Source organism: Pomacea canaliculata, linkage group LG7 (genome assembly GCF_003073045.1).
Source record: "Pomacea canaliculata isolate SZHN2017 linkage group LG7, ASM307304v1, whole genome shotgun sequence".
Classification (NCBI taxonomy): Eukaryota; Metazoa; Mollusca; class Gastropoda; order Architaenioglossa; family Ampullariidae; genus Pomacea; species Pomacea canaliculata.
Genome location: NC_037596.1, coordinates 26,178,136 through 26,201,614, shown reverse-complemented (window position 1 = coordinate 26,201,614; position 23,479 = coordinate 26,178,136). Strand labels below are relative to the sequence as shown.

At 40.7% G+C, this 23,479-nt stretch overlaps 1 protein-coding gene across 1 annotated transcript; it reads right to left on the bottom strand.

Moving 5' to 3' along the window:
- On the bottom strand, window positions 1-22,226 carry LOC112568142 (serine/threonine-protein kinase SIK2-like). Its single transcript, XM_025245269.1, has 9 exons — window positions 21,228-22,226; window positions 18,972-19,088; window positions 16,650-16,713; window positions 16,335-16,450; window positions 11,632-11,802; window positions 11,143-11,266; window positions 10,546-10,775; window positions 10,197-10,364; window positions 1-9,839 (listed from the first exon to the last, which is right to left on the bottom strand). Exons 1-9 carry the CDS (start codon window positions 21,375-21,377, stop codon window positions 7,701-7,703), a joined length of 3,279 nt encoding a protein of 1,092 aa, XP_025101054.1. The 5' UTR covers window positions 21,378-22,226; the 3' UTR covers window positions 1-7,700.
- Window positions 22,227-23,479: the final 1,253 nt, after the last annotated feature.

The window sequence follows — 23,479 nt, the reverse complement described above, 5'->3', positions numbered from 1 at the left end:
TATTTTCTATGACAGGAGCTGAGTACGGCCCCTTCGTTTATTCTTAACTTGAAGTTGTGACTAGTACATACTGCACACGACAAGAACGCACGTCACAAGGTCAATGAACAGGGTCAAGGTCTGGGACTTGCTTCACGAGATATATTATACAGGCTATCACCGAAAAAAAAAAAGCATATACATTCTTTTACACTACTTACAATCAAGGGGTACGGTCGGTAAGTTATTGTCTCCCCTTATCACAAAATGAATTATACCAACAAGGGCATCCCCACCCCTACCAGACAAAAAAAAAAAAAAAAAAAAGCCCTCGCAAGAAATAACCAAAGATGCGGTGCTTTTGTCTCCAAGTGCGTTCCACGCAATGCAGTGAACAAAGACATTCTGTTTACGGACCCTGGCGCCCCAAGTCCCTTCCACACCATGCGGCAGCAACTCCAACATGCACCTGGGGGGGTCGGTCAGACAGCAGAGGTCACTATACTGTAGCTATGGCAACAAGACACGTGATCAGTTGAGGTACTCAAGTGCTAGGCAATGTTACGTTCTTTTTATGTGTGAACACCAAGGAAGCTGGGGAGGTACGAGGGGGAGATAATCGCCATCCCCCTCCTACCAACACGATTTGACGACCACGACGACGAGGAGGGAGGTAATTCATACGACTGGAACTCCCTCTCCCCCCTGCGAACAGAGACACGAAAACTTACACATAACACAAAGAATAAGACGATCATTTCCTTTTGTTCTATGCCACAGCTCAAAACAATTCGAAGGATTATTAAAGATGCGACTCCACGCTTCTTTGATGTCGAAGACCAGAGCGAACATTAACACTCATACACAGCTCCAGAGAGAAGGGACAGGGGTGTCGAAGCAGGTAGATACATAACTGTCAGGTAAACACCTCGTCACACTTTTTTTTTCTTTGACCTGTTCGCTCTTGCATGCGACCTTACACGGTTATGTCTTCATTTTCATCTGTTTGCCATTGCATGCCGCAATCCATATTCATGACCAGCATGTGAACTGCGTCTCGTTTGGGAGAAATGGAAAAAAAAAATTGCATGCTCATTCACCTCGGTTACAACGACGATCAACATTTTCCAATTGTGCCATGATCATAAAAAATAATCATGTTGCATAAGCCACTCGTCTTTCACAAAACCCTCACCGAGCGCGTGATCACACTCGCAAACAAAACGCTTGATGCCACCACCAGGTTAATAACTTGCCTCCAGGCAACAAGCAAACAAGGCCTTTCTTGTGTTTGTGTGTCTACGACACAGTCCTGATGTTTCATACAAGCCACATGTACAATATTGTATGAGATTGTCGTCAGAACTCTCCAGCCTGGAAAACAAACTAAAGGCCATCTCACCATCATCATGCGTTGACACCGACCGAAGAGAATCAACAAAGGGTGTGTATGTGTGTGAGTGAGAGCAGAAGAGGTTGTCAAATATGCAAAGAAACTTAAGAACAGATGAGGACCCCATGATAGCAGGAAGTAGGGGGTTGAGGATTGTAGAAAAAAAAAAGCTTAAACAGATAAAAAAAAAATTGAAGTTTTAAAAGTCGGCAAGACGAAGAACTGACCCAGGCACGTTATTCTGTTAATGTGTAATATGCTTAATTATCACCGGGAATCTTAACGCACACACTCCGCAACAGTCGCACGAAGTGGTGCGTGAATGTGAAAGTGAAGTGAAAGATGCATTTCACTTCGAAAGACTCGTTAACCGTCATGTGGTCTATTAAGGAAAAAAAAAACAAAAAAAAAACCAAACTAAAAGAAAGAAGTCGCTTGTTGGCAGAATGGGACTCGGGCACTCAAGGAGTCCCACGATAGGGAACACAAAACAAGGTGGAACATTGACATTATGTGAGATGGTGGACCGAAAAAAAAAATCAAAAACTAAATAATTTAGACAAAAAAAAGTGACAACAACGGAAACAGAAGAGGGAGGAAAATGGAAGTTCGCAGGACACACAAAAAGAAAAATGTGTTTAAAGCCTCACTCAGCAAAGCCACAAGACATAAGGTCAGCAGGCGCACAGAAGGACCAGGTAAAAGATGGAAGCAACAAAAGGCCTTTTCTGCCGTCTGATTGTCAAAAAATGATTGAAATCAACGAATGAAAATTGTAACGCCGCTATCTGTGCACAGTATCACAAAAACAAGGCAGGCTTTCTGCTTTGTCAGTACACAGAACTCTAGTCTTTGTCAATATTAAAAAAACTTAAATAGAAAGGAAAGTAAGTTACAAAACTGCCATCAACTCCATTGCCCTTTAACACACAACAAACAACAAGCTAAACTTTCATAAGTCCACACGAGCACTGACTAACCGGACACACTTCGTTGAGCATGTGGGTGTTTGGCGAAGTGACTATACAACCGTCAAACACTCCCAAACATTAGTCACCTTTTCGGCTAAGAAGAGCATTGAAGCAGGAAAGGTTGTGCTTCACCAGGCTGGCCACGTGCAGGTTGAAGCTGCACAAGATGATACAGAGGTCATGGCACCTCTCCACTCTTCCCACCCTCCCTTACAAAAATAAAACACAACACAAGAGCGCACGATCGCAAACACGTCCCCTAAGTCGAAAGACAAGCAGATTATGTTTTGCTCTTGATAAGAACATTCAGCGAACACTTCTCAATAGTTTTTTTCCCCTTGAAACAAAACACTGACAGGTAACAAAGTTTTGCTAATGTACAATGTGGCGGGTGGGTGGGATGAGGGAGAAGGGTAAAGTCGGGGAAGGGTTGGTTGGGTGGTTTGTTAGCTGTGGTCTGAGTACAGAAATCGCACCAAGGCACAAAGTTGACTATCGGAAAAGGATTGTTCAAATTATCACCTGCGAGACAGAAAGGGGGTTGATGTGAGGGTCAGAGCCGGTGCAGGAAGCTGCGGGATGGAAAAGGCAAGACACCGCACCTTTACGTCCAGTCAAAGGACGGGTGGGTTTCATTGACTCGCCAAACCGCTACCTCCTCCCCTCAGGTAGGTAAAGTTCGGAAGAACGGTCATCTGTTAATGTGATCAGTACTTTTCATATTTACCTATTCTTATTAAAGGTTCCGCCAACCCCAACACAAAGAGCAACAAATATGTGGTTTCCACATTATCATTCTTATTATTGTTACCTTACACGATTTGTCAAAAGATTACTTCTAGCGCAAAGTTCACAACTTTTATGCAACCATGTACTGCTGGAATAACATGAGATGAAAACACTCCTAAAAGTAATTTCTTTAAATTCTTCACACATTACATGACCATCGTTAGTGTTAATCTAATCAAGTTAAAACTATCGTCGTAATTTTTTTAAAAATGTTTCTTCAAATCATGAACAATTTTACTGTTCAAATCAAACACAGACAGAAAATAAACTCAGACCAAAGCTGTTGAGCTACTCCTATAATATACATGATCGTAGCAGTCTCTTCTGTTCCAAACTCACGGAAAAGGGCATTTCTACACCTCTCCGACAAGCCACCAAGGAACTCCCGCTCAACATTCCCACAGACACACAGAAAATGAGGTAAAGCGGAACAGAGGGGAAGTACAATAGGAAGGAGTCACAATTCGAATAATTTAGACGAAGGCTGACTACAACCAGCTGCAATCCTTTAGCTGATGACCTGGCATGAGGTGTGATTGACTGAGTGGGCTGGGTGACTTCAAGAATCAGCAAACCCACCCACACAATCTACCAACCACTTCCCCCCCAACGCCCTCTATTTACCAACACCTACAGCAACACCTGAAAGCCACAGCACAGGACTATGATGGTGAAAGAGAGAGAGAGAGAAAAAAAAAAACTGCCCAAACTTCAGACTACAGTGTCTGATAACTTGCAAGCTAAACTCCAGCATTACCTTAAGGCTGAATACACCATCCTGTACTTATGACTACAGAAGAGATTGCCTTCCTCCTTGATTTTGTTGGAGCAGACCCGTACAGCCAGACTCCATAAGTTTACGATTATCATAAAGATGCAGGTACATTCACTTGCTCCATATAGCCATGAACATATTAAGTAAATGTCTGTGGTTAATGATCACCATAAACATGCAAGGACATGCCTGTGGTTTATGACCATCTTCCCCATGTAGTTACATTTCCTACTTTCTGATCCTCATAAAGATGTACAGTGTTTACATTCCTCATATTCATAATGTGCAACAACTTGGCATCATGAACAATGCAAGAAAATTGTGACTTGGGTGGAATGGGGGTTAGTGAAAGATGAGAGGGAAACATTACAGACTTCTATAAACCATCCGTTATCCCTGTTTCTGCAGAAATATTGTTCCTGAGAAATGTTGTTACCTCTCATGGCAGCACCATTTTAAGCTATGAGAATATTCATGCATCCCTCCACACTTTTCCAAAACACACACACACCAACGCACGTATCAAGACATAACATATTCTGAAGGTTACAATATCAAATAACAAGCCCAGTGGTAACAAAATCCCACTTACAACGTATTTGTTCAGTGAATATCAATGCGTTTCATGCCCATATAGCATTTAAGATCCTAGAAACTCCCATTAACAACAAAGTAAAAAAAAACAAAAAAAATAATCATAGAGTGAAACACATTTTCATTCTCTCTTACAGGCAATTCAAAAACAAGAGGGTAGGGGTGGGTCCTTCTTGCTCTCTGATGTGTGGTGGTAATCCTTAGTTTTACCCTTCCCTGCCATCATTCTACATTATCAATGCCGGCGATAAATTAAGCAAGCAGATTATCAGGACACAGCTTGTCTGCTCTATACAAACCTGACCCTGGTCCATGCAACCAGCTATAAGACCCCAGAAAAAACAGGGCACCTCTTTACAATTTGAAATGAGTGCCTCTTTTTTTTAAATACCATTCTCTGAATTTTCTGATTACATTTATGTGATGCAGTAAATCTTCTGCAATTTTCTTTGGAGGTTGGGAGTTCGGGGGTCAGGTTTGGTGGTGGGGAGCTTATTATTTGTGAGGAATCCTGTTAAATGTTTGCAGATGTTACCAACCACACTACACCAAAGACCAAACAATATAAAAAATACACATAGGCAATGCGACTGGAAGATACCAAAAGCTTCATATTTCTTTAACAATCTTCCACAAGTGAAAAAAAAAAACCCCAAAACAAAACCCCACAAACAACACACAAAAGAGGAGTCTTTAGCTCGGACTGAGAAGTTCATGTTCAGATTGTCTCCTGCTAATGAAATGACCCTCGGTCGCATTGGTTTCAACCCCATCAGGCACTATCCTCTGTGACTATCAGGATTCCTTAAAATGCCATTCTTAACTTGATCTTCGTGAGTAGGGACATTGAGAAAAAAATAAAGAAACAAGGGAGACACAAAGCAAGTCACCAGGCGACCTTAACATTTTGCTTTTGTGTTAGATACTCCATACCAGCAGTCCGTAGTGAGGAGGGTCAAGTCTGGAGACCAGGTGGGATCTCCAAGGACGGGAAAGATGGAGCCAGCCATGTATTGCTACTGTACCATTACCAATGAACGAAGACACGGTCAAGCTGACCAAAAAGTCACGGCATACAAAATTTACAGTGTGAAAACACTGTCACATGTTCATTGCAAATACAAATATATAAACATTTGCTCTACAGGATCATGAGCCATGTGCCATAGGGACAAAGGAGGAACAAACTGCTGCATATGTTCGGCTATATGGCAAGTATGCTGGATAGCAAAGTCTCGTATTATTATTATTGTTATTATTGGTTAAGTTACTATTATTAATGGCTAATATTTAACTTGCAATGAAGCATTCCAAGAGTCACTTAAAACACTTCTGGATATGCTCTATCTAGTTTCAAATCCTTTACAACCATGGCTAAAACTTCGCTGCCAAGTAGCACGCTTGCTTATACATGCCAACATGCACTCAGCTGTACAAATAGCATACAAAAGTATATGTGCATGCGTCTCTCTCTCTCACACACACAGGTGCATAGGCACACACATACACATGCATACTGTATGGTAAAACAAACCTGCAAACAGTATACAACTGCAGTAAAATATAATCACATTATACATGTCGACTTTACATTACAGAGCTAAATGCAGAAAGTTTACCTCCACAGTTTATAACACTACATTTTTTTCAAAATAAACAAGCCTGTACCTTATCATGGCATGGCCAAAGAGATCTAAACAGTCTGATCACAGAAATTGATTTCAAGAGTGCGAAACTAGAACTAGCAGCCTGTGGTTGGCTCGTCTCCCTGTGTCACTGGAACAGAGACATACAGAGGAAAAATTCTGATGCACTCATTTTTTTTCTGCCACTCCACCTGTGTCCAGGGTTGTCTTCCAGTATTGTTCTATAGAGCTTTGTCTTTGCACTGAGCACAAGCACCATCAAAATTTGAAGAATACACACGGCATCACAACTTAGCTACAACTCTTGCAAGTTCAGTTCAGCTCACTTGACTGTCAAATTAGTCACAACTTACCAACATCTTCATCAGAACTGCATGGTGGTACAAGACATAACAGTGCAGGAATCTCTCAACTGCATGGGCAAGCAAAAGACCGCATCAGTGAATGTAAAAACATGCACATCAAAATCATTTTGTTCTACTGAGGCAGTAAGCTATAACAGCGTATGGGAACTTCATGCGAAAAATATGCTTATCATCATAAAAAACGCCTTCCTGAGGGTTCATTTCTTCCAGTCTGACACATCTGTCAGACATTTCACCTTAGCATCGTTGAATGTCCATGCCTTTGGTTTATTAAGGCTACAAAAACAGATTTTTTTTCCTATGGAAACAAACATGCATACTCCTTTCACACAGAAGACAGCATCTCTTCTATTATCTAAGTCAGGCTCACCAATATAGATACAACAACTGCACAAGATGCTGAACTCTACACAAGTACAAATGACACTCTGTTCTATTGTATACATATACAGAACAGACAAACTAGTACATGACTGCAGATAATGCAGGAAAATAATATACAATATGATGCTTGCAGGGTGAGGGCGAATCACAGTTTTTCCTGACCCGTACTGGGTAAAGCATCTACAACAATTTTAAAAGTCACCGCAAAATTGTCTATAAATTACTTTTGGTCACACATTTTCAATGGCTTGAGAAAGCCACCAACACAAGTACACGTTGTTGGTAAAAATCTAGACTCTAGGAGTAGTTAACAGTAGTACAAAGTCTCTACAATAACAGATGATACAAACATAAAACAGCTGTCAACAACCAACATCGGCCAAGTGATGCTGGACCTGTCTTCTGGCACATTACGACACATCCATATGTTCTTCGAATAATTCAGAATATCTCTGAGGTGCTTCAGGCAAGTTACTCCCTTTCATGGCTTCTTTCCCAGCAGTCTCTTGGGTGCCGATATGATCAGGCAGACCTGGATTGCTGAAGGAACTCTGCTCCAGTGGCTGAGATGCTAGTCCTTCTGAATCTACAACACCCAGCCCTGAATCAAACCCTTGCAAGGGATGCAAGGAAATGCCAGTACCCTGCAGCGAAAAAATCTCAGATGGAGTATTCCGGGAACTGCTTGTGGTGATACTGTTGAAAGGCGCAGAATGCCCTGAGGGATTGCAAGAGAACGAGGACCTGCTATCAATCCACGTACACTGAGGAGCACTAAGGCCTGCAAGACCAACATCTGCATTGTCAACGGTTTTCTGTATGCCAAAGCCAGAGCTGGGTGCCACTCAAAAATAAGTTGCTCTGCTTAGATTCAGGTACAGATAAAGCAGAAGCATTTTGAAAGGGATGCACAGCCATAAACACGCCTGGTCTTCTTTGCCACTGTGTGTTTGCTGAGGTTGATATCATACTGGCACTCACAATCTGTTCACTATCATCCCCAGACTCCTTGCTTGCCAAATTCTCAACTAAGCCATCTTCAATCTTCAGATTGGCACCATCACTGTGGCTGTCATCATTAGTATTGTAACCACAGGAGTCATGTGTGGCTAGTGGGATCTCTGGAGGGGCAGTAAAAGTGGATAGCTGAAGAGCAGGAAGGTGTGTGTCTTGCTGTGCCGAAGCTGGCACTGGAAGAAGAGTAGACGGCAGAAAACCTGGACTGCAGTGCTGACCTGCTGATGGTCCTAGACTTTGCTGCAGAGAGTTTACTGAATAGACCCCGAATAGAGCTTGGGAAACAGAGTACAAAGAACTGCCCTGGGTAGGAACTGCCGAAGGATAGCTGGAGGTGAAGTCAATCTTGGGTAAGTTGTTTGGGTCAATTTGCAGCTGTTGCAGCTGGGAGGTCAGAGGCAGAGGAGGGGGAAGGTCGCTGTCCTGATGATGAGGGTGGGGTGCGTGCTGATGCGGATGGCCATGTTTCTGGAACACTTGCCGCTTCTGCTGTAGCCTGTGTGACAGGAGTTGCTGCTGCAGGGTCTTGCTGCATGGGGTGTACTCGTATGGCAACGGTGGTGTGGAACAGCTTGGCAAAGGTGGGGCTTGAGGGGCGTGCAACTGGGGACTGGGGGCTCCAGCAGCGACATCTTCCTCAGAGCCTGCACCTGTTCCTGCCCTGTCCAGCTGCTGCTCCAGGTACAGAGACTGTTTCAGTGCCAGAAGCTTATGTGGCTGAATGTCGAAGGACTCGGAGGGCAAGGACATGCGTTTCATCAAGGGTCGACGTCGACCCACTGCTCCGCCTCCACCTTGCTCATCTAAAGACCATTGTCGGTGCCCATGGTGAGGAGCAGACAGCTTTCGATGAGGTTGAGGATGAGCCATAGTCTGGGGAGGTGAGGACGAGGGTGGAGGAGTTGCTTCCCCTTCGCTGCTCTCAGCGAGATTGCCCGAGGAGTAGAGACTTTGAAGCTGTTGATGTTCTTGTCGCAGTTCCACCATTCCACATGCTCGCATGCTCTCGCGTAACCGTTGTCGGAAGGCAATGATGCCTTGAGCAACCAATCCATCTGATGCTCTTCTGCCTTCTCGGAAATTCACAGGTGACCTCGTCTGACCCCTGTCCTGCAGCACGTCCTCCCCAGCTGATGCTTCACCCCGCCCACCACCGCCATTCGGCATTGGGACCAGCCCTGTCACACGAGTCATGGAAGTAGCTGACACTGGATTAGAGCTCGCTGTTGCTGTTGCTAGGCAACCACCTGGTCCCATGACTTGTAGGTATGGAGAATGTCCAATGTTTGTCATGCCTTGAACCCCACCTAAAGAACTCAAACCTGGACCTTTTATGTAGGTGGACATGGGTATAGTTGCACTACCGCACAGTGTGCCAGAATTACTTGTGGCGATATCAACCTCCAGTGATGAGTCAAAGCTGGCAAAGGGTGAAAGACTGCTGCCAAGGGCAAAGGTGTTCAGGGAGGAGCTGCTGTTGGCTCCAGAGAGACTTTGCCTTTGAGAAGCGCCTGACAAGTTCGCACCATCAAAGTATGTGTATCGGTATTCTGGAAGAAGACCGATGCCATAAGGATCTCTCTGCAAAGCTGCAAACCTTCCTGCTGAGAATGCCATGGCTTCATTTGATTCAGACTCTCTGTCCATGATGTCTGCCTCAACGCCTTCATCGATGGATGTTGTGATGACTCCTGGTGTTGGTTGGGGTGCCGGTGCCCTTGGAGGTGGCAACATGTCTGTCATGCACAGAAGCACAGTAGGTGGCGGTGGCATCATGTCCGACTCAGCAGCACCCAGGGTACCATAGGGATATGGGGATGTGGCCTGGGGACCAGCCCCAGGGTTAGGTGGACTATTATTGTCCAGGGTGCGACTCAGTCGGCCTTGCTTCAGGCCAGCCAGGGGCGGCCGAGGAAGTCCCATTGCCTGTGAAGATATAACGTTTTTAATTAAAAAAAGTATGTAAAGATGTTTCAAAAATTTATCTCTGCAAGGCTGTTTCACTTTGTCACTTAATATGGTATTGACACGACTAAATAACTAAATAAGCAGCTGGAATAGTTAAACTTAGGTGCCATTTCTAAAAATTATTGAAGCATAGATCGTTCATTTAGGTATGTGGAAAGGTAAAGTCATATATAGCTGGAAGAACTATTTTGATACTGTAACACTGATTGCTGCTTAGTCAGCAATTTAGAAACTGCAGCTATCCAGGGAGGTATCATAACACAATTTGGTTTGTGACCATCTAATCTCTTGCAGAAGGGTGATCAACTTAGCTACCTGTGAGGGCAACATGTGCAGCATGGCTTGTTCAGCTATTGTTGACGGCCGCCTTCGCCTGGCATCAATGCGTGTGTCAGATGGGAAGCTACTCCGATGCTGCCGGAGGCGGTCAAGCAGAAGATAGTATATTGCCGTATAGTGGTCATATGCATCACTCCTTAGTGCCTTGACAACACAACATATAAAAAAAAAAATATGAAATCTGCCAAAAAAGAAAACAAAAAACCAAAAAACCAAAAACAAAAACCGACAAGGAGCTCAAATTTAATTATAGGCTCAACTTCAATATGAGTTACAAAATTGCGACTGAAGGATAGAAGGGATAAGACAAAGCTTTCCAAGTCACCTCCATTGTCTTCTGCTGGTCGATACCCAAGCTCTGCATGATGCGAAGAATCTGTTCGTTAAACTGGCCCACTTTAGCATTTTGCCCAACTGTCCCAACTGTAGGGGATGAGGGGCATGATTTCCAGGCACCCCCCTCCATCAACATCCATCGATGCTGCTTGATTTGTTCAATGGTATATCGGCGCATGGGATCCAGGACCAGCATGCGTCGAATCAAGTTCTCGCATTCTGACAATAAAGAAAAGACACCCTTTTACTTATCTGAGCTCACTGTGCTGTTTAAAAAATAAAAGCAACAATCTATGGATATCCCGTTTAGTTCAATCAAATGCTGCAGCTAGGTCTTCTGACACCAGTGACAGAAATAAAGCAATGCTGTTTCTTAGCGTTTACATGCAGGGCTTGAGAGACATTGGCCAACAGCAGTATGCAGTGGTGCCAATCGATGATCCTGACCCAATATTTTCATTCTAATATTTTCTCTGGAAAGAGGATGAGTACAAAAACCAGGATTGGGCATGCAAGAATATTTATAATAAAGTGTGACAAGACTGACACATCAAGTATGGCTCTAGTACATAGTTGTCATTCTCACCAGTGGACATGAAGTATGGTATGCGGAATCGTCCTGACAGAACTCTATCTCTAAGCTCTGGTAATGTCGGGCCATCAAAGGGGAGAGCACCGCATACCAACACATACAGCACGACCCCCAGACTCTGCATGAATAGAAAAATGAGGTTAATATTTTAAAACACCAATTAAATATGTGGATCAGGGTTCCTCCCTCAACATAAAAATATGTAGGTTACACAGAGACTATACTCTGCTCCTGATTGTACAGCAGTGTCCATCCTTTTTAAAAAAAAAATCTATTGTTAACACTAAAACAAATTTATTCCAGTAAATCAATGATCTTCACATAAATACAAACATGTCATTAGTTCATTTACACTTCTAATGAGACAAGGCAACTTTTAGTTATGTTTAGCAACTCTAGTAGGATAAGCAAACTTCTTTAATTAAAATTATTTGCAACCAATAATAAATTTTTTAAACTTTACTCATATCATGTAAAATTTACCCATATATCAATCTGTGGCCCTGAATACTTCTTCCCTTCAAACACCTCTGGAGCAGCGTATGGAGGACTTCCACACCAGGTTGCCAACTGTTCATCGGCTTTGAAGAAATTCCCAAAGCCAAAGTCAGCAATTTTGATGTTCATGTTTCCATCAAGCAGAAGATTCTCGGCCTGCAACAAACACATGCCAAAACTTCCAATGATAATGACTGGATGGTTTTAAATCCTTCTTTTAAGATGAGTTGTTTGTTCATCTACAGTTACAAAGATTTTTTTTGGACTACCAGTGTTTGACAGAATGGTAAAAAACATTACAGCAACTAGCTTTCGATGCTCAACAAATGTATTTAAATATCCTGGCAATGTCTATGATACAATATTATGAATCAGTACATAAATCAGCAAACTGAACCAGCTAAAATAACCTTTTCCTATAACTTTAAATCATCCTTCTATAATACAAAGAAACACCTTGTGCTGTTTTCACACTTCCTGCTTGTGATGAGTAATCAACATAGGATATTATGTTTATATTATCTGCGATAATGCGAATTTTACAACAGGTTAGTTACCTCCCCAACTCTTCACAATCTATTGCAACTTGCAGAAATTCTTCTCCTTTGCATATTGACATTCAAAAAGTCATTCAGTCTAAATATCTGAGTATGTTTGATGTTAACAGCCAGCTCAAAACAATCTCATTAACCATTAAATTCTGATCACAGGAAAAGAGACACCTTCAGCTTATCATCTTAAGGTGCCCTAGTAATTTAATCCATTGCATACTAACTTGTAATTCTGTGGAATTAAAGGAAAATGAATCTAGGCATCAATGTTAAGCACATCAGTTATGTGTATAAGCCTAGAAACACGACCACGGATATCTGTGGCAAAAGCACAAGGCTTTCTTCTACTGTGTCTCAATGATGCAAGTGGTTAAATTTTATATTTATAATCCATCTCAGGTCTTAGCCTTACAAGCAGCCTTGACAACTAATGCAATGACCAATACAGACATCTGTGGAGCAAAGGAGATGCATTTAAAAAGGTGCATGGAAAAATAAGCACTATCAGCCTCAAGACTGGCAGACTGGTGTGTATGAACCTGAAACATTTTAGCTCATCAGCTGTATAAAGCTTAAAAGCAATTGCCCACTTCCCCCTACAGATCATAAGTAGCTGCCACCAATATTACAATAATTTCTTTCCAGCAATTTGCAGGCTAGGTGAACTGGATAAGATAGTGTTTACATCAGCTACAGAGGCAGCATTATGATATTACGTTTTAGGACAGTATTGTAGTTCTCATAGCACAGGTTTTCAATTCTCTTCAAACTTCCTTATGGATGTCAAAAGTGGTGTACTTACTCACCCACCCCAACATTCTCAACCCCCTTCCTGTCTACTCAAATTCATCCCACCAGGTCAAAAGCAGTGTAGAACCCCTCTCCCCAGCATGTTCTAAACCCCCTTCCTCTCCTGCCCAAATCCATCCCAGGTCAAAAGCAGTGTACACCCCCCAACCCCAACATGCTCTGAACTCCTTACACTCATGCCTAAATCCAATGCAGGCCCACGTCTCTCTCTGCATTAGATTAGGTTAAGAGCATGCTCCTTGGGAATAATAGTATGTGCTTTGCAAATTTTGCATTTATTATTATTATTGGTAAAAGCAGGTATTTCTCTTTAGACAACCCAGTGAAGAAGAAGAGTAAGACCACATTGTGCTTGACTCCATGTTCCTAATTACTACATGGTCACTTCTCTCTCTGCACCAAGTATGTCTTAAAGCAGGAAGTTGGAAAGCACTGTTTTCTACAGACTCTAATAGCCAGAACAACTCCTTGCAATGTCTTTCTTTCATTTTCCCATTCTTCACCATCTGCCTTTATCTTCACCGCCCACACCTGTATCCTTACCCTGATCTTCACCCCAAGCCTTCATTACATGCCCCTTTGTGCAACTGTCTGGGAGGCTGATCTACTGCATTGTGAAAGGCTCCACATTCAGCCCCAGGAAGGCACAGACTTTATCTAAATATACCACTGCAGCACCAAAATTAGAGCCAGTGACTCTAGGATTAGAAGAAAGCTTAAACTGAAATGCAGATGGGTTACCTAAACTGTGAGTTGATGAGCAAACCACCTTTGAAGCAGACCTTGCACTTCAGTATGCCCTCAACTTGAGTTATGTAATGCCAAAGTGTTGTAATGCTGTTAGCCCATCTCTTTCATTGAAATACTTGAATTTACTATAAATCAAACCATTAAATAAAATGCTGGAAATTAGCTGTCTTCTTTTTTTCTCTGTAAAAATCATTTCACACACTAGGTCACACTTCTATATATTCTTTAAATTCGACCGGTGAACTTTAGCAGGTCAGGAGAAAAAATAACTTCTAGTTGGAAAAGAATGTGTTGCTGCATAAGTATTACTTTTAAAAATCTTTTGATTCCCTTTTACACTCTTGAATGTCTCCATGCACGAATTAGGCGATTTACCATGCTTGCATCCAAATTTGATATTCATCTTTTTTCTTTTTTTCTTTTCCAAACTCAGGATGAAGAAAGTTCTGACAAAAACACATAGGACTAGGTAACAGCAATTTAGGAGTGCAAGGGGGTGTCTCAGATGAGAGGTGAAATGTTAAAAAGAGAGGGAGGATGACCTACAGGTGGAAACAGATACAGGACAGGGACGTGGCTGAAACCACTGTTATATATATATAAAATTATAGACTGCATGGCTAATAATAAAACTTAAAAAAGAAAATGCGGTTAATCAGGGTTAGGTCAGGTAGCATGACATGACAAAGCACTGAATGAGCAGAAAGCTGTCGACTAGAAATAAACTGAAGCTGTTTAATAACAAGACTGAAGGGCATCTAGCACCTTACCTTGATAAACAAACCCGATTTGCACCCTTTCCTATGCTACCCATGCACAAATTGCACCTGCACACATGTGCTCATGCATGTAAACACAAGAGAGAGAGAGAAAGTTTTGGGGTGGGAGGGGATGATTGCTAAGAGGTTCGACCAGAGTCAACATAATGACTGGTGGCTGTACACTGATTTAATTTGTTTGCTAGTTCAGTGCAAAATGAAGGTAGTGTTGACAAACTTACTTCTCTTTCAGTATTTATACTTTCAGTATGAATGGCAAGTAGGACATGCAGTGTTGATGAAATTATTTCTCTTTTGGTACTAGAACTTTCAGTGGGAATGGCATGTAGGCTTCGGACAACACAGGTGTGCATGAAGAAGCACAGGAGCCTCTTAGTGTTTTCCTTAAGTGCAGGACTCCCACCTCATCTCAAATACCCAACCTAGTCCACCACATGCCATTCTTAGCACATCTGAAAATAGCTCTGTACATATGCCCTTTAAAGTGATTTCCCTAAATAAAGACACCTTTAACCTTCCCACCAGACTTTGTTGCCAAAAAAAAAAATCAGTTTCATCCAAACCTGAACCCGGTAAAATAATGTGTAGAGACCATCAGTGCTTGCGGCAACTTTGAATCAGCTACTGTATTATTTTGCTATTACCTCCAAGTAACTATTTTGATGTTTGAATCAACTATGGACACAAACAACAGAAACAGACGATTCAAAATTCTAATTCTATCATGATTCTTTATGATATGATAACAACTGCTTTTCCTGACATAATTGTTCCAAAGTGAAAACAGTATGTTAGGCTAAAAGAAATGCATCCTGTCAAAATCCACTGTCTTCCCTAAGATAAATCTGTTTCTGCCACTTTTTACTCAGTTCAGGTTTACATTTTCAAGTCCGCTATAAAAGCTTCTACTTGGCTTCATGTTCCTATCTCTACCCCATCAATAACAACACTTTATTTTTTTCATGATGCCCCCACAGATATTGTTTTTTCCCATTTTCTAATTTACTGATTTAAAAAAAAATCTCTCTCTTTTCATTGCCCTACTACACTATGCCTTCCTAAAAATGTTAAATACGTGTGATATTCGCTGAATCAAATAGCAGAAAAGCATGCATCATCCAAACAAAAAAGAACTATTAGCTTCAAATAAAAATGATAAAATAATTCAGCTTTGACAGGAGACTCAAAAGCAATTTTGTACTTCTTTAAATGACTTGTGGATCACCTACAGCGACCCAAGCATCTTGATTTAAAAAAATACTAGACATAAGAAACAAAGGTAGAGAATTTCTATGCGGCTGTGCAGATACTGATATAACCTTAAAGGGGTGGGGGGAACTGTAAAGATATATTCTTCTTGCACTGATTTCCTTTATTACAGAAATAAAATCTGTGATGAGCTGCATAACGATTTCTATCTGCATTATGATGAATGGACAAGTTTTCAGCATTCTGTGCACAAGAATATAATTGGACCAGTTGGTTCATTAAACAAGTTAAGTTGTCTATATAAACCCACAATGGCAATAATGAAAATGAGCTTTTCTTGTTTGATGCATTCACCCAAGAGGTGATCGATATTTTTTGCCACACTCAAGTCTGTAACATGGCAAAACTTTGCTCTGGGATGTAGAATCATATGCCAAAGAAAACATACAAAGTATCAGTGATCTATCTGATGTAAAAATAATGTTACAATCCTTGGCAACCATAATTTTTTTCCAGACATATATCAGTAACTATAGTTAACAGAAAGTTTTTGCTGCAACAATCTTTATAAGACATCAGGTCAGCTAACCTTAAGATCACGATGGACGATGTGTCGCTCATGACAGTACTCCACTGCTGACAGTATTTGCCAAAACTTGCGTCTTGCGTCAGGTTCAGACATTCTTCCGTGGCGAGCGATGTAGTCTGCACGCAAAATGAACTATGTCTCAGAATGCTCCTTGCAGAATCATTCCAGGCTGGAACTAAACCTTCTAGCATGTCTGTCTACAAAATGTCTGACCACTACAACTAGCACTTTCCCCTTCCCACCCATTCCAGAATCATTAAAGACACCCAAAACCTAAACTAGAATACACCTAACATAGACAAGGTGGTAACTTACCAAATATCTCGCCATTTGGGGCATATTCAGAAACAAGGTAGAGCATGTTCTTTGTTTCCATCACCTGTGGAATAATGAAAACTATTTTTAGTTGCTGATCATAAAAACGGTATATGTATAACTGCTGCATTGTGAGGTTTCATAAAGCAGCAGCATGCAGTATTACACCCTTTGGGTTGAAACATGATCAAATCTATACAGTTCATCTAATCCCCACCAAGTATGACAGGAATAATAAAAGCAGAAGACACAAGAACTGTTAATAGGGATACAAGTTTCTTTAAAAAAATTTCTACACTTGTTTAAGTATCTTCTGATGTACTTTATTTAAAAACACTTAATCAGGTGTCACACTATTTTTAGCTGCATTTTCGCCCCCACAGATAAAAGCAAAACAATCTTTCCTAGCCTTTGCTTTTAATCTTCCTCTTATTGTGTATTTATGTTCTACATAGATAATTCTCACTTTAGTGTGCCTCACAATTACAAGTTATCTAAAAGAAATTTAAAAAACCTATCACTAATCTGCACGAAATAGTAATAAACAGGTGATTAATATAGTGCATAATCATCCTCACAAAGGAGCATGCAAAGAAAATGCAACTAAATCAGTAATAGGTGTAGAAAGTTGACTCCTTATTTCACAATCATTTGCACCCAGTAGTGTAGTGGTTACAACACTCGCTTGTTATCACTGGGTGAAAAACTGATTTGGTCTGGAGACACTCTCTGTACACGACACCTGTCCGCAGTACTGGGCATTTTCTCTGGGTACTCCGGTTTCCTCCCCCTCCCTCTCCCTACATAGTATAAAATCACCTCAAGGTGGAAGTATTTTAAGTTTTGTTTTTACATCTAGTAACTTAAGAATGCCAATATTATTTATCTAAACTGTCATTATTTCATAATTCTTCCTTCGATGGAGAAAGAGTAAATTTTTAATATGTTTTGCAGTCTCATATTAAAATCAGATAGCTATTTTCTCTTTAGCATTATCTTTAGAGCAGTAAAACATTCTGTACCTTCCACTGGTCTGGGTGCTACATGAAGACAAGTGAGTGTCACACAAACAACCTTTGCTCGACTCTAGTTTAATTTGTTAATATGTTAATCTCATATTTACGTATAGAATACAAATACTTCAAAGAAGACAGATTTTTCGACAGACATTCAAAAACTATCACCTTTATGCACTTGATAAGAGAACATATAATTTCCTCTTCTTTATTACCGCTATGCAGTTGACTGTCTCTTCCTTTCAGCAGTTGGATGAGGAAACAGACACGGAGTTATCAGTCCTGATAAACAGGCAGTAATCAAGACCCAACCCACACAGAACCTAATCAGATGCTATTTCTATGTTGTAACTCAAGCACTTGATCTCGCAGCACAATTCCAGAAAACTTTGACAGAACAAAAGTACACAATATTCAGAGTAAACAGGGAGGTTGTTCCGAAAGGGTGATTGACTCTACTGCACATTGTTTATTTGGCAGAACAAAGTTTAAATTTATGTCACTCATGTCTTCAAACAATTTATATTTCACAAATGCAAACCACAACCGCCCCCCCCCCCCCAAGAAAATGAAAGAAAAAGCAGAAAAAGTTCTGGCAGAACTCTACATAGTTTTGCCTATTTGTCTTATGTACATAAATGTGTCTGTCACTAAGTCTTTCCAATTCAAGGAACATATTATCATTTTAACAGCTTGTATTAATGTAAAGTATAAAATGCAATCATCCTGTTGGGTAGTCTGAACCTTTGTGAAGGAAAGGAAAGGCAAAGGGTTAAGGGGTAGATAATTTACTCTATAAATGTAAATATATGCGTTCCTTTCTCACTATTTCAATAATCATAAAATAAAGATTCTAATGACACTGGCAGTTACTAAGCTCAGTGATAAATCTCCTTTTAATGCTTTGCAGCTTATGATTTCTTGCTCTGCTAGAAAATAAACGTAGGTTTTTTGATTACTACACATTTTACTGAACTCTACAGAGTTGACACGATATAATCTGCAGACACAATACACACCAAAACTTATTTAAAGAAATGCAAGATAAACTGTGATGATAGCAATACCAAAGATCAAGCTGAAAATAGCTACTTGTGACCAAAGTACTGTGTACTTCTATAGTGTCATTAGGTGCATGGAAATACAATCCTTTCTTCTGGCAAAGGGCAAGGATGACAATGTTATCACCAACACAGCTCAGATTTATCAGTGCATATGTGACACGAAATCCACACATAGTTTCTTTATCTGCAATTATATGATGATGATCTCTGTCTTGTTGTCTGCTGTTGTTGACACTACTCACCTGGTAAAGCTTGACAATGTGCGGATGACTGAGTAACTTCAGGATGGTGACTTCTCGGTAAATTTTTTTCATGTTGGATTCATCTAATTGACTCTTGTCAATGATTTTGATGGCCACCTGCAAAAGAAATATAGCCCTATTTAAAATAGTTTTCACTTAAACTCTTGAATGAATGGTCTGTAACTCATATAATTTTAATGAGCAGCCAGTCTACTATAGCAGTGCTAGCTGTTTTATAACAAAATAATGCAAAATGACCATCCTCATATATAGTTTTATATATTTATTATCCCCTGATTGCAATTTAGTAATGCAAAATTTGTAAGGACACTAAACAATCAGCATAGCTTTTGTCGAGGGAGCTTTCTTCTTGCATCATAAAATTATCAGCGTGCAAGTTCCCTCACACTGTAACAACATAAAGAACAAGCAAGCCTTGGTCCTCTGTGGCCTAATCACACGGAACCTGCAGCATCCTTCAGCAGGCACCTTCCTGTTTGACTCCACACTGCAGATGTTGCTTCTCAGTAATAACTCATAACTGCCGGTCTGATGACATTTGTACTTAGTCTGCCGTCAGCAATATTACATTTTTGAGGGGTTTTTATGTCTTCCTTGTGTACTCCCCTCTTTCCCATCATTCATCTGCATTATTTTTTTTTTTTATTTGAAGAAAAAATACATCTGTATTCTAAACAGGTGTGGCTCAGAAAACATTTAAAAGGTTTCACATGTACTTGCATACCACTGATGGACCTAGTACATTAACAAACTGGAGTTGTGTTTACTCTTGAACAATTTATCTGAATATATTAAGCTAAAACATAATCTACTTAGCAGGTGAGCGAAAACAAAAACCATAAATTATAAAAAAGTTAATTGCGGTGTAGAAAGCATTGGGGAAATACGAAGCTGCACATGAAGCGTGTTTATATCATCTTACAATATTTGGTTACAAAATCATAATAAAGGAAAGGGGCTAGCTGCTGACTTCAGAATGTCATGACTAGGTTCCACACTCATTTACTAAAGAATAGAAAATACATAAAATACATTCCTCTGTGTCAGTTCTAATGGTACAGCTTTTATGTGAAAATGCCGTACTGAGTGCTTTAAAATTACAAGGGTCTTATTTGTAAAGGCAGCATGCTCAAAGTGTTTACCTAATACTATCTGCACCTAGCTACAACAAAAGCTGTCAATAGCTGCAGTCTAGCGTTCCTTTCGACTGTCAGTGTCTTGGCCATACCACTTGAATAGCTGCTGTGAAAATGCATGATAAAGGAAATGCCTTATGCCGTTGAAACGGTTTAGATGCATTACTGGGAAGTATAAAACTGGGGATCCACTGCAGTGGGTTCTCTAATGTACACTTGTCAAAATCTGGGTCTCTGCCTGCGTCATCCCATGCAAAAGGGTTGGTGGTTGGAGGGAAAACACTGAAACTTGCCATAAAGAGGTGGAACGAGTGCTAACTTCTACCCCCTGCACCGGCTCTTCTTGAAGATTGTAAACAAAGGCAATGCGATCGTGCTCATGGCACGCGCGGCTGCTCAAAATTATGGACTAGTTCCACCTGACCACTCCTCCATTGTTTGAGTCTGGCAAGCGCCTCACGTACTCACCTACTCACGCAAGTGTGCCAATTCAGCTAGTCTAATTATCTTATCTAATTATCGACACCTGCAACTTCTCTTTGTGTCACTCGTGTCCCAAATAAATTCGCGTCTGCTGAATCGAAACTTGTCAAAAAGGCGAAACTAAACCATCATCAACGAAGACTACACAAAGAATCTGGCGCCGCCAACAACAATAAATAATGATTTTATCCTATTGTGGACAAACATACTGACACAGTCACACTCATTTCTTAAATGTACCGAACTATCCGCTTATTGTCTGAAATAATAATTGCTTTGTTAACAGTTTACTGATATTGGCGGGACATCAACACTAAGGGTGTAAGTATAAATATTGTTTTCATACTCAGTGCACCGATTGAACTCTTCCATGAGACTGAGACATGTAGTACGCTACTAATGACAAGAACAAATATTCTCACATCCTTTTCGTACAAAATTATGTCAGGCTTTTCTCAGAACAACTGTGGTATTCGCTTGTTTCTGAAGTACTAGCTCAGCTCAGTGCACTTCCTCCTCCAACGCTTGCAGACAGCGGAAAAGTTCTATGCACTTGATAACCAAACAAATTCCAGACAAACACGAACAGCAATGAGAATTAAAAACATCTACACACCTCAGTCTTAGTTATACGATGTTTAGCAAGTTTGACGACAGCGAAATTCCCTTTGCCGATGGTTTTCTCGATGTCGTAGAAACCGACACGCACCGATTGCGACTGTCCCTTGGGTCGCTGCAACGAGGGAGTGTCGGCCATCATCACCATTCTCGTACGACTGACCACGATAACATTCGACAAGGACTTTCAATCGTCTGTCCTGCTTTCAGTCGCGTCAATATCCTCGACCGCCTGCGTACAGGCGACATGCCTTCTTGCTCACAAGTTAGTTGCTGTTTAGCTGCCTGTGCACTATCCCCTGCTCGCGCATGGCGCTGGCCACCCTTGCGCTGACGTCATAACTACGTCATGCACTATATTATCGGATTCGAAGGCGGAGTTTCGCATTCAACGGTTGCTAAGGACGGTTGACGCAGGCAAATCGTTTGTGATAAAAAGAAGAAGGAGGAGGAAAAAAAAAAAAAACGGTAGAGGGAGAAATGTGTGTCTTACATTCTGTTCAGAGACAGCTAGCGAGGCAAAGGACTGACGACGGAGGGTAGCGGTAGTGGTTCCATCTTGTGTTTACCAGTAAACGTACTGAGGGAATCCCCAACGTGTAAACTATAACAATAATAAACGCATCAGTCATCGTCGCGGCAAGTGGTTCGCTTGGTGCAGCCTGTTGGCATCGTGTCTAACAGTTTAACAGACTCGAATGAAATCTTTTTTAGGGCCACGGTCAAATCACGGGCATTTTTTTTTTTTTTTTTTTTTTTTTCTTAAAAAGCATTATTGTCGATCGGTTTCTGCTGTTGTTTATTCTAACGGTCATTTGATTCGTGGGAGTTTATTTATGTTTCACGCCGTGCCAGTAGCTATTAGGCCATATCCCCGCGATAAATTCAAGATTTTAAAATTATTTTAGCGCTTTAAAAACAAACGGATCATTTTAATGTAATCTTAACTGTCTAATATAGGCTTTTAGACAGTTAGATTCTAAATAAGAATAGATGAGTAATGAACTGGACGCACCTGTAAATAATAGCTGAGTAACGAACGAAATGTTGTTGACTGCATGATGGATAGTGTATGCAAGGATGAGTGACGTGTATCCGTGTAAGTAAAACTGATTTAAATACAGTGATTTAGCGACAAACGTTTTCGACTGCGTATGTGTGTGTGTGGGAGGGAGGGATTGATATTTTACTCCGAGCCAGCAACTATCACGGCATGGCAACCAACCCTGTAGACTTTTGCTTATCTAAAAAAGTGAAAGAAAAAAGAAGGAAACGAGATGGCGGGAAGAAAGAGATATGAAGAGATATATAGGTAAGGAAGGGAGAGAAAGAGACGCAGAGAAAGAAACAGACAGGAAGAGAGTGCGAAAGACATAATTATTTCGAAAACATGATGAACTGCAAAGCACTTTCGCCAGATATCCGGGTCACCACGCTTCAACGAGCATAGTGTAAACAGAAACAGTCCTCATCCTTTACTTATAATATTCCTCTAGTATAATGGCTGTAAATGTTTGCATCACACTTATCTGATTTTTTTTTTTTTTTTTTTTTTTTTTGGTGACCACAGATCATCAAATCATTTCTGCAGAATCAGGAGGTTTTGTCTGCACAGTTTTGTCCAAGCATTGGACTAATACCGACATTGTAAGATTTTTTGTGAACAACACGAAAACTTGTAAAATAGCCACAATACCTCTCCCACCCCCACAAAAATAATATGCTTAGTTTATCTTTGAAAATTTAAGTGGTGTGTAGAATCAGCAAAATCTGAAAAGGAAAATAGAGATGACAAAAGAATCTCTCGCAAGCATCGCAGAGTAGAACTGTATTTAAACAATAAGTTATACGCCGTTATCATACACATAGAGAAAGAAAGGAAAACAGGAGTTACTCAGCAATTAGCAACATAGCAATGTTTAAACGACTCTTCTGCAAATAGATAAACAATTAAATCCCCCAAAACAACGGAAACAAAATAATTCATGTATGATTTATCTAAAGGATTATTGATGGCAACTTTGGTCTAGCATGGCTGCTGCTGCTGCTGCTTCTGCTGCTGCTGCTGCTGCTGCTGCTGATGATGATGATGATGATGATGATGATGAAAAACATTGGCAGTTTTTCATCTAGGTGTCATGGACAGCCATGTGACAATCTAGTATAATATCCGTGAAAGATGATCGCGAAGAACAAAGTCACTCTGACCGACGACTGAAGACTCGTCAGGTACAGATGACAATTAAATGA